Source organism: Ctenopharyngodon idella, chromosome 9, assembly GCF_019924925.1.
Source record: "Ctenopharyngodon idella isolate HZGC_01 chromosome 9, HZGC01, whole genome shotgun sequence".
NCBI classification, from domain to species: Eukaryota; Metazoa; Chordata; class Actinopteri; order Cypriniformes; family Xenocyprididae; genus Ctenopharyngodon; species Ctenopharyngodon idella.
In genome coordinates this window covers 2,932,871-2,945,696 of record NC_067228.1, presented here as the reverse complement: position 1 = coordinate 2,945,696, position 12,826 = coordinate 2,932,871, and the positions used below count along the sequence as shown (strand labels likewise).

Below are 12,826 nucleotides of genomic sequence, written 5' to 3'. Positions count from 1 at the left end.
AAATTAAGGTTTTTGAGGAAAAAAATCCAGGATTTTTCTCCATATAGTGTACTTCACTGGGGTTCAACGGGTTGAAGGTCCAAATGTCAGTTTCAGCGCAGCTTCAAAGGGCTCTACATGATCCCAGACGAGGAATAAGGGTCTTATCTAGTAAAAATCTTCGGCCATTTTTAAAAAAAAATAAAATTTATGTACTTTTTAACCACAAATGCTCATCTTGCACTGCTCTGCGATGCGCCACGCATTACGTAATCACGTTGGAAAGGTCACGCGTAACAGGATTTTTCTAAAAGAAATGAGGTACGGATAATCAAGTAATAAGTTGCTTCAGTCCAGTAAGTGTTCATCTTGAAATATTACTAACAATATAAAGTTATTCTTATGCTTACTTAATAAAAATCAGTAATAATAAATCACAGTAAAAAGACACATGAACACGATGATTACAGTTATAATAAAAGGCCTTTACTTGCTAAAAATGTATAAACTATCAGTATGATGACAAAAGAAAACTATCAATTTGAGGACAAAAGGCATGTAGTAGATTTTTCACCACCGTTTTGATCAGAGGCCTTAGAAATTCATGCATCAAATATGAATATGATAAGATTCATTTCCATGAATCAGTTCAAAGTGTCAGTTTCAGTGAATCAGTTTGAACCTGATTCACTGAATCATTTATAGCATCACTTAACAATACTCCATTTTCCATATATTAAAATGTTTTAGTAAAAATATATATGTAGGAAAGTATTGCCATTTATTTATGTGTTGTTATATTGGTAAATATAAATGTGTTTATATTTAAAAATGTATAAATCTACTTTACTTCTTTCATTAAACATTTTGAATCTACTTCACTATAGTGATTGCTCGGTTGAAATGTTGGTTCCTCTGATTAAAAAAGAAACACTCTTTTATGCTGTTTCAAAGAGGTTTAAACCAGCTTTACTAAACACCACACTGTGTTTTCTCTTACATCTAAACAATTTGATCTGATATGAAATGATGTTGATGCCCGTAGCAGATGGATCATACCTGTGGCTGCGTTTAGTGAGTGTTTCTTTGTCCTGTACGTCATATATATATATTTGAGCTGTTAGTCAGGATGTTCTGTGCTGGCTGTGTTTGTGGTTTGACCTGTTCGCTGATTAAATATAGCAACCGGCTGCAGCAGAGGAGTGTGAAGGGAGGAGCTGAACGTAAGGACTTATCTTGGATCAGCTTCCTCGTGTCCATTTAATTGTTCTCATTAGGGGAAGCAAACACTGATAGTGCAGCGGTTCTCTCACTCAGGGCTCTGTGATAGATGAGTCACAGCACACTTACTCGCACACGCTGAGATAAGATACTCTCTTCAACCCGCCGCTTTGGTTCTTCCTGCTCTTAAAGTGGAAACCGCTAATGTGTTCACCCAATACACTCTTTGCACATGCTCTCAAGAGGTCCTGTGTCTGTTGCCGTTTTGTGCATTAAAAAGTATATACCCATCAGATGGTGTCATTTAAGATCTTTTGAGTCTTGCTTTATTGTCTGGTAAATTGCATCACTTTTCCTGTAAATTACATAATTTCTTGTCACAAAGTTTCTTTAAAATTTCAGTAACAGAGTTGCGCATTTCCAGAATGTTTCATGAAATTACATTTTACATGGATAAATGTGCACTTGATCAGTTTATGTTTTTCTGGAAGATATGACCGAGCTTAAAGTTGATTAACTAATTAAGCAGGAAAAAACATATTATTATTTCATGAATAAGAACGCTAACTTTCTATTAGAACTTCGTGTTATATTAGAACTGTTTGGTTATGACAGAGGTCTTGGACTTTATTCTGTCACCTTTTTTGTTATTTTATAATTTTATTTATTTATTTTGTTTTGTTTTATTTTAGAGTAAAATAAAATACTCCAAAATAAAATACTCTAAAATGCTTTTAAAATAAAACTCTTCTCTAAAATACTTTTAAAATAAAATACTCTACTCTAAAATACACTAAAATAAAATACTCTACTTTAAAATAATTTTAAAATAAAATACTCTACTCTAAAATGCTCTAAAATAAAATATTCTACTTTAAAATAATTTTAAAATAAAATACTCTACATCAAAATACTCTAAAATAAAATACTCTTAATTTTAGAGTAGAGTATTTTAGAGTGAAATTAAATATTCAAAAAAAAAATCAAATACTTTTAAAGTAAAATACTCTAAAATAAAATAAAATACTCTAAAATAAAATAGATTATTTAGTTTTAGAGTATTTAGTTTTAGAGAATTTTATATTATATATATTATAATATAAATCATTCTATTATATTATATTTTATATTATAGTTTTAGAGTATTTTAGAGTAAAATGAAATACTCAAATATTCTAAAATACTAAAATATTCTAAAATAAAATACTTTACTCTAAAATGCTCTAAAATAAACTGCTCTAAAATACTCTAGACTAATATAAATTATTTATATTAGTCTAGAGTATTTTAGAGCAGAGTATTTTAGAGTAAAACAAAATATTCTAAAATAAAATACTCAAATACTTTTAAAATAAAATACTCTAAAATAAAATACTTAAATACGTTTAAAATAAAATGCTCTAAAATAAAATAGAGTATTTTGATTTATTTTTTAGTATTTTAGAGTAGTATTTTATAGTGTTGGAATTTAAATTAAATAATAAAATAAAATAAATAATAAAACAGTATTCATTAATATTTTTTTCAGATTTTAAAATTTTTTTTTTTTTTTTACATTTTTACCCTATAGATTCACCCTAGAACACCTTGTTTTTCAGGTTGAAACTGTGTGTTATTCATGTGCGCTGTCTCTTTAAAGCTGTCTCTTTGAAGCTGTATCTAACACCATGTTGTGGTTGTCTTTCTCTCAGGGTATGGCTTTGTGGACTTTGACAGCCCTGCTGCTGCTCAGAAAGCCGTCAGCGCTCTGAAGACCAGCGGAGTTCAGGCTCAGATGGCAAAGGTAAGAGCACACCTGTGTACACCTGTTCTTCCTGTCACCTGCAGCGAGCTGCTCCTGACACGCTTCACTGAATCCGTGTGACGTCAGGTGACTGTGATGTCAGCGGCAGACGCTTGTGAGTGTGAATGTATGAACTTGTGCTGTTCATAGGGAGGCAGACACGCCCTCACAGGTGCAGCATCCAGACAAACCCGCTGAATGTTTCAAAGACAAACAGAAACCTTTGTGATATTTCCATGACAATTAAACACATTTTCTACCAAATTCTCTTTATTGTAGTGTATAAAAATGAATGATGCATTTTATATATATGAGTATTACATTTTATCTATATGAGTATATGATATATATCTGGAGTTGGCAAAGCGTTGCATTTGTGTTGCATTGCGATTGTGTGGTTTACATTCCTGTGGAAGTTAAAAGCCTTGACGATCAGGCTCTATAAAAGCCTCAGTCAGGGTGTGTCTCATTCCACTCCCTTGTTCAAGTGACTCAAGGAGTCTCAAATCTAGTGAGCTGCCTACATAGTTAGCATTTTAAGGCATGCTTCCTTCTTTCCCCAGTTTCATTTCTAAACAAATGAAAGATATTTTATTTGATTGCCTGGAGTTGAAGTCTGGTTTTTGTTAAAGGAGGGTGTATATTGCGAAAATGCATTCCATTTGTTGTTTCGTAAAGACAACTTATATTGACTCTGACTTGTTGTTCTTGTTCTTTGTGATGATTCACTAACAAGTTAATTAGAGCATCAGAATTTGCATGCATATTTATTTAAAGGGCAAGTGTGTATTAAAACAGATATATCAGTACTGACAGTGTTGTGATTTCAAGAGCACAGTTATGTGTGTTTGATTATGACTAAATCCTAAAGGAATAGTTCACCTAAAAATGAAAGTTTTGTCTCTCTCTCCCTGAACAATATTTTAGGAATGGGTGAGAGTTGTGCTTTTTTCATGCTCTCACTCTGGCGCAGACATCTTGGCGTGTTGTCCTTGGATGTATCGTCCTTTCACCTTGTTTATGATATAAACAGATGGTTAGACATCAATATCTCAGACAGGAAGCCCCTGGAGTAACCTAGTGACAAGGCACTGTGTCTGAACCCTGGACGCTGTCTTTGTCTGCAGTGGAAAACTAGCTTACTATTTTTAAGTATGTACTTTTTACTGCCTACTGTGTTTTTAAAATATGTATGTGACTGAGAACACATTATGCAATGATAAATCTCTGAAAAACGTCTTATACTGCATTACTGTCACATGATTTCATACCGTTGCATGTTTAATTCAGCGAGTGTCTTTCAGTTATCATATCAGAAATTGCATTTTAGATCCAGATCTTTTTGCATTTTAATCAAATATTGAGTCATTAAATATCATTGCATATGCATTGCATATCGACGATGATGTCCAAAACCGCTACTTTTCAGGAAACTGAAAAAAACACTATTTTTTAAAATAATTAATAGGGCTGCCCTCTAATATCTTGTCGTTAGTTGATGAGAAGAGGCTTAGTCGACCAAAATTGGTATTAGTCGGTTAGTTGCAGAAAAAAAAAAAAACCCTTCACAGGAAGTGGCGAAATCGACAGTCTGTGATGGACAGATCGTTACAGGCAGGAAATCCAAACATTCGCCTACTATTCATCATTCATCGACCTCAAATATGGCTTATCACTTGAAACATCAAAGTAGTAGCAACTTTACAAGTCCGCTCGCTTGCTGCATGACATTGAGGTGCCGGCGCGATCACTTGCATTTAACTTAAAATACTCCATCGTTTTTGGTCATACAGATAAGAATAATACAACATTCGAAACTGTAAATGCTTTGCTTTTATTTCTGTGAACTCACAATAACAACAAAACGTTGTGCCTTTGTAAAATAATGAAAACAAACAGGATGTGCTTTCTGCCGTCTCAGTTTCAAGTGAACTTGAGCACGCCACAAAAATGAACCGAAACTCAGTGTATACTTGGCCCCACAGACATATATATCTATGGAAAGCTTGAAATGTCTACTTTTAAATGAACCGATTCAAATCGAAAACAAATATTCTCAGATTAGGTAATCCAAATGAAATGTGCATATAGGCGCGTCAACTACTGCGGAGATGACGAGTCAGCATCGTTGACTTCATCTCTGCAGCCAAAAACACACAAAACGCTAGTTTATTAATAAATTATTAAAATGTTCAGAAGTCTCCTTCTATTTTTTCATGCCACATTCAAAATCATTACGTTTGCCGGTGTTGTGCCAAATTTATTACCCCCTAGTATTGGTAGGTTTAGGATAAGGTGTGGGGGAGGGTTTAGGATTAGGACTTCAACGAGGGGGTTAATAATTTGGGGTCAAAATTCGACACAACACCGGTGCGCTGCTGCAAGCTTTATGTATGTGTTTGAGCGCTGATAAGGCGATGTATTATATATAGGCAACTAAAGGCTCATTATTATGATTTATATGGTTTATCAAAATAAATGCGCGATTAGTCGACTAATCGCTTAAATAAACGACTACTAGTCGACTAGAAAAATCTTTAGTTGAGGGCAGCCCTAATAATTAAACACTATGTTGTCAAAGTTGATATTGTGGCTTTATATATGGTCAGACGCTTGCATATTTCATTATATTATTTCACAACATTTGAACACAATCAAGCTCAAAAGGAGTTAAGGTTTTTAATCAATGCATTTCTGACATACGTGTTTTGTCTGTCATTAGAACGGACACATCTGAGGCAGTAAGTGCGTCGCACAGGCTATTTAAGACAAAATTTTGCTATGAATCAACGACAAATGCTAGACGAACACTCTTCTCTGCTCCTCAAATACATAAAACATTAGCCTTTTATTTATATATATATATATATATATATATATATATAGTGTTTTTTGAGTAAAGAAAATGCTGTACTTATTCAAACAACCAGTTCTTTATTTACCCTTGCATTGCAAACAAGCAATGACGTTAGGCGGGGCGGAGTTATGATGTTTGACTGACGGTTTAAGAATCCAATGGAGTTACGAGGTTTAGTCACAAGCTCTTTTTAATACTTTTTATTAGTAAATTATTAGCAAAACCCACAGAGAGATGTACAGGGTGACCAATAGTAATGATTTATGAAAAAAAAAAAAAAATATATATATATATATATATATGGAGAAATTAGGTTTTTGCCGATAGCTACAATATAGTATTTCACATAGTGTTTTCTGTTGTATTTTTCACATTTTGGCATAGTAGGTCATCTGGATATTCTATACATGTAGAAACTTCACATACTGTGCATGGTATACATACTATATAGTGCAGGAATTGTAAGAGTAATATATTCTGAACATAGTCTTCTTACACCCTCACATATGCCATGCATTCTCGTTCACACATATACACTTAGTTTTTTTTCCTCTCACTTTCTCTTGTACCATCTGTGTCTGACACACACTTACTCCATACGCATATTGTGTGCTTTTTCTGTCGAAGTCACATGGTTCATATTGAGTAAATTGTTAGCAGGTGACACACATGCAAGCCCACACACACAGATACCAATGTTTCTTGCACTGTTATTCAGGAGTATTGCTTCATACTAGTCTAGTATGATATTTCAGACTTAATTTTTTAAAGATTCATTGTTTTAAAATGTTTTTTTTTTTTTTTTGTGCTGGAAATTGGTATTTGGTGTCTAATGTCAGCTGATCAGCTAATAGGGATGTGTGTGAGATTGATGTACTGTGTCTTTTCTCAGTATCTGTACACTGATATCAGCGTTAAGCTCTTAATGCCTGACCTGAGAGATGTAATTCAGCATTGCGTGCCTGAAGCGGCTCAGCGTCAGGACGTTCCAGCACTGAGCTGATTTCCATGTCTGAACAGCCTCGCTCTGTCCGGTAATCTGAGGCCAGCTGCACCAGCCTGCCGTAACTTAGCCTATAGGTGTATGTAGATTTTGAACACCTTTTTTAATAATGGTCGTGAAAATGTCATGAAAACCCTGAAATAATACAAATGGAAGAATGGGAGTGATGCACACTTGATGATGTTTGCTCCAACCAAGCCAACTTATTTTTTAATGTTACAAAAATGTAAGATTTATGAAGAAATTCATCTTCAAAATGCATATACAGTACTAGTCAAAAGTTTGGAAACATTAATGTTCTTGAAAGAAGTCTCTTCTGCTCATCAAGGCTGCATTAATTTGATCAAAAATACAGAAAAAAACAGTAATATTGTGAAATATTATTACAATTTAAAATAAAGGTTTTCTATTTTAATATACTTTAAAATATATATTTTTTTTATTGTGATCAAAGCTGAATTTTCAGCATCATTACTCCAGTCTTCAGTGTCACGTGATCCTTCAGAAATCATTCTAATATGCTGATTTATTATCAATGTTGGAAACAGTTGTGCTGCTCAGTATTTTTTTGGGAACCTGTGATACTTTTTTCAGGATTCATTGATGAATGAAAAGTTAAAAAGAACAGCATTTATACAAAATAGAAATCTTTTATAACAATAAAAATCGTTACTATTACTTTTGATCAATTTAACACATCCGTGCTGAATAAAAGTATTAATTTCTTTCAAAACAAAAGAAAGAAAGAAAATTACTGACCCCAAACTTTTTGAGCGGTAGTGTACATTGATATGAAAAATATTTATTTTAAATAAATGTTGTTATTTTTTAACTTTTTATTCATCAATGAATCCTGAAAAAAGTATCACAGGTTATAAAAAAATATTAAGCAGCACAACTGTTTTGAAAGAGACCTCTTTCAAAAACATTAAAAATAGTAATGTTTCCAAACTTTCGACTGGTACTGTATATTTTATATTTGTATTTATATATTCAATTATTATATATGTAATATAATGTATATTTAAATACATATACAAACAATAATACTTTGTCCTCAAACCTTAAATCAATACTTCATATTGATTAAAATACATGTTATATATATATAGAGAGAGAGAGAGAGAGAGAGAGAGAGAGAGAAACCGTGATTTTTTTTTTTCGTTGATGAAAAGAAAGTTCAAAAGTACAGCATTTATTTGAAATAGAATTTTTTTGTAATAATGTAAATGTCTTTTGTGTCACTTTTGATCAATCTGATCTGGCATCTAATGCATTTTTTTTCATATCATTCTACATATTTTAGTACATTTTATTCATGCTATTTTGCTTACAGCACCTTTTTAAATAACATCTTCCGTATGGCTGGTGTAGCCCGACCCTGATGATCAGGGTTAGCACCGGTATGTGGCTCTGGTGTTAGATTTCAGTCTGGATAAGTCTGTTTAAAAACCACGCCAGCGTTTTAGTTCTCCCCCTGGAGCAAGCCAAGCACATTGTGAATTTATTTGCCATTCAAAAACAGGCCCATAAAACACCCGCTATTAGCTCCAGCGTTCGACCTTCGGTGTTAAGTTATAGACATTGTCATTTGTAATAGCTCCATCTTTTTTAAAAAAATAAAATAAACATAGTTTTTAATGACTCTTTAGGATCTCCAGCGCCCGTTTGCTCTTCCGTCCGTTACCCGTGATGGAGCAGCGGTCTCTGGGTACGACAGCTCAGCGCCGGCACTCTGCTATTGTTCCCTAATGGTGCTATGCTGATTTTTTCTGTCAGCGTATTACTTTAGTAATCCAATCCCGCCTCTCCCTTGTCTTCTCTTTGTTCTGCTCATTTTTCCTCCATCTCTTAGGGGTGGAGATTGAACGCAGTAGGATGTTAATGAATATTAATGTAGCGGCCCTTTTGTCCCTGGGGAGAGTCTCTCTCTCCCTCTCTGCCTGTTTCTCTTTTCGTTTCTGCTGATGGAAGGGAAACTACGGCAGGAAATCAGTCGACATTTCAGCGCTTGGATGGGGGGTGGCCGAGAGCCGCATGCAAATGAGCTGCTCATCAATATTAATGCTCGCCCTTTATTAGCTAGAGAGTATGGAGAGGCAGACATGTTTTCACTTTAGCCTCTTTTATGAATTTAATTCACCTGTACTGTGCAAGTATTTAGATATTGTCTTCATTCACAGTTCTAGCAAAACATAATGAGCTGCCTACCTAGACAACATTTCAAGGCATCGACACAAAGCCTTCCAAAACGTAGGCAGCATTGCATGTATCCTTTGCAGAGATAAGTTTCCACAAGATGAGGAACACATATTCACTATTAACTTATGACTTTTGCCTCAATAAACTCCTAATTTACTGCTTATTAATAGTTATTAAGGTAGATGTTGTAGCATTTAAGTTTAGGTATTGGGTTAGATTAAGGGATGTAGAATATGGTCATGCAGAATAAGGCATTAATATGTGCTTTATAAGTACTAATAAGCCGCCAATCCTCTATTAATATGCAAGATAATAAGCAACTAGTTAAAAGTGAGAATTGATCACCATATATATACGGGTCAATGACGTGACGGGTCATTTTTTTGTCCAAAGGCCTTAATAATAATAAAAAAAATAAAGATATGACATCCAAAGTATGTAAGGTAGTACAACTACATCTCTTTTAGTGAATCCAAAAGGTTTTAATTATATTTTGCTAAAGATTTTGAAGTGCCAAATGTCATTCGGTTTAACCGTCCAAAAGCAGCCATTTCATTTGTGATTAAAATATCTTAAAATGTAATAAATGTATATATTTTTTATTCTGGCATGATTTTATAACATCATATATCAACATAGTGCAAAATGGTGTTAAAATGATGTGTAGAAGTCTTTTCTTTGTTTATGAGAAAGTATGTTCGGAAAAATGAATTTCATTGATGTCATTCGGAATAACCAATATAAAGGGACCATTTTGGATCAAGTCATGCGGTCAGTATCATGTGACAGGATGTGACATCATTCAGACACCTGCAAAGGACCGCATGGTTGTGAAGCAAACATATAACTCTCTCTTAACTATTTGAAAAATTCATGTTTTTTTTTTTTTTTCTCATACGCATGTCCCAAAACATCAGGTCATTCGGTACAACCACTATAAAACATGGAAAATGTTTTAATATTTTAAAAACTTGTACTAAATATAAAATGTTTGATTATCCTTTTGTTAGCTAGCTAGCTAGCTAGCTAGATATCAGCCTGTTAGCATTGTTTGAAAATATTGTCATTCGGTATAACCAAAAGTGTCATTCGGTAAAACCGAAATTTTGGTTAAACCGAATGACTTTTTTAGTGACAAATTTTGTCCATCTTGTAAAAAATGACAAAAGCAGTGTTAATTGATTATAAAAACCACATAATCTCATTGTTAACACTTAAGAAAAATTTATTATATCTCCATTATGTTTTTTTACACATTTAAAAACCTTATTCGTCAATGACCCATATATAACCAGCCAAAACCAATAACAAATGACAGGAAAGTTTGTTGGTTGCTTAGATTCTATTTGTCCATGTTGCACTGGGTAGCTCCGCCCACAGTTAAATTCTATTTGTCCACATTCTTGTTCCACATAACTGTATATTAAATGTCAAATTCTAATTGGCTGTGATTATATTATATATTTTGCTCTCAAAGTGTGGGCAGACACACTGCTTGTTGCTTTGAGTTTGTTAGTAAGTGTAAGAAGACATCTATGTAGGCAGCTCACTAGGTTTTAGAACAGGGTGATTATTGGATGGCAAGTATGGATGGTCAGTGATTTCTGTTGTCAGATCTCCAGGTGTTCGTCCGTTAACTGATAAAGTGTTTATATACTGTGACGGAGCTCTGGCAGTGTGTGAATTGAACTGAATGATAAGATCTGAGGGCCTGAGGTGTGTTTACAGGTGTGTGTTACTCAGGTGTGACTATTAGCACCCTTTTAAACTGAAATCTTAAAGGGATAGTTCACCCTAAAACGAAAAAGAAAGCATCATTTACTCACCCTGGTGTTCTGATGCAGTATGTCGTTCTTTCCAGAGGTCGACCGATAGTTGATTTTACCGTTAACGATAACTACACTGGCCGATAACCGATTTAATCAACCGATATTTTTAAAATGGATACTGAATTAAAACAAACATAACACATAAAATAGTGCTGAATTGAAAATTAAAAAACAGTACTGAACCCATGAAAATGTACCGTACTTTTTAAATATAAATAAATGTTAAAATATTAATTATACCTTGATTATTCATTCAAATAATGTTAAATTTACTTTAAATTTGCAACATAAGAAATGCATAAAAGTGACCAGCTGAATATAAACTAATGCAAATAGATGGTAACAATCGTGACATTAAACATTTGGGTCAACTTGTGTGTATTTTTGTCACATTCATTTAACCGCTTTAGGTCCTAATGTTATCGTCTTCTCAGCCTCGATGGCAAACATACTCTTTCTCTACTAATGCAGCACCTAATCAACAAATTAATTACTTTATAATGATATAAAAACTGAACACGTATGATAGTGTACTGTATACATTCCCTTTCATTGTCTTTATTTTAAATACGCATCTAAAGTGTCCCGCTCTCACTTGTCTCACGTGTCAAAACAAACTCCACAAGGCGTCAGTGATGGTTTTTATTTCGCCTCTAGAGGCCGCTCTCGTACTGCATAATGACAGCGGACCCTTCTCAGCTGCTCCAGCAACGGACGCAGCCCGGAAAAACTATTGGTATTGATTTTTGCCGATAACCGTTTGTTCCAGCAATCGGTTATCGGTGTCGATTAATCAGCAAAACTGATCAATCAGTCGACCTCTAGTTCTTTCTTTTTCGGACAACAAAAGTATTACAGAATGATCCCATCCAACACGTGTCGTATATTCCAAGTGTTCTAGGGGTTTACGATAGGGTTTGGTGAAAAACAAACCGAAATTTAATGTATTATGTAACAAAAATCCTGACCTTGGCCGTTCTGTGCTCGACTGTTACTTCATGAGACTCTATTAGCACCATAATTCACTCCGAATCGCCCAGAATTTTTTTTTATGCACAGCTTCTCAGTGAAGCACGGCTCTGTGATCAGTAGCAAATGCTGCTCCATCTGAAAGCCAGAGGGCGCTCTCATGCAGAAACTCCCAATATGCCCCGCAGAAGTATGATATAACGCACGTCGTTTCTGAAATCCCTATGGGCATCTGTAGCTGAATAAATAGAAGATTGAAACACTTTGATTAAACATGATTAATAAACACAGCTACGACAATATATGGTTTATCTGAGTTCTTCAAGCCTTCTCCGGTATTTTCATGATAATAAAGTATATTTATACTTCAATGCTAATCGACATAGCCTTTATCGGATAACAAATAAAATGGCAAAAGTTTAACAGTTTTTGTCTCTTTTTCTCTCTGTCGCACTCTCAACAGCAACAAGAGCAGGACCCCACTAACCTGTACATATCTAACCTGCCGCTGACCATGGATGAACAGGAGTTAGAGGCCATGCTGAAGCCGTTCGGTCAGGTCGTCTCCACACGCATCCTGCGGGACAGCAACGGCGCCAGCCGAGGGGTCGGATTTGCCAGGTGAGGGTCCTCATACCTGACCCCAAATCACCATATCAGCTTGTGTTGTCACGCTATCATTCTTTGTGAATTCCCCCTCAGTGAACCAACCATGGTTCAAAACTGTAACGTCGATCAGGGCACGGGAATCAGACGTCCTGGAAAGCCCCTGGCTTTCTGCCCACCACAACACAAACACTTCAGACCCTCCCATGATTCTTAGTGCCAGTCAGTTGCTTTAAAATATATCTGTGTATCTGACATATCCGCACGACGAAGCCAGAACAACTGAACTCTCTGAACCTCTCTTGGTACATTTATGACACGCAATGCAAGTTAAAACTTGATTGTATTAACCTAAATGTTATTCGTTTGAGTGAAAA

General features: G+C 34.6%; 1 protein-coding gene across 3 annotated transcripts in view; it reads left to right on the top strand.

Moving 5' to 3' along the window:
- LOC127518359 (RNA-binding motif, single-stranded-interacting protein 1) overlaps window positions 1–12,826 on the top strand; it is an 85,325-nt gene that overhangs the window by 46,374 nt on the left and 26,125 nt on the right. For all 3 annotated transcript variants that reach the window (XM_051904932.1, XM_051904934.1, XM_051904935.1), the window contains exons 4-5: window positions 2,892–2,983; window positions 12,307–12,464. In XM_051904932.1, the coding sequence (XP_051760892.1) occupies window positions 2,892–2,983; window positions 12,307–12,464 (250 nt within the window). The remainder of the gene's footprint in view (window positions 1–2,891; window positions 2,984–12,306; window positions 12,465–12,826) is intronic.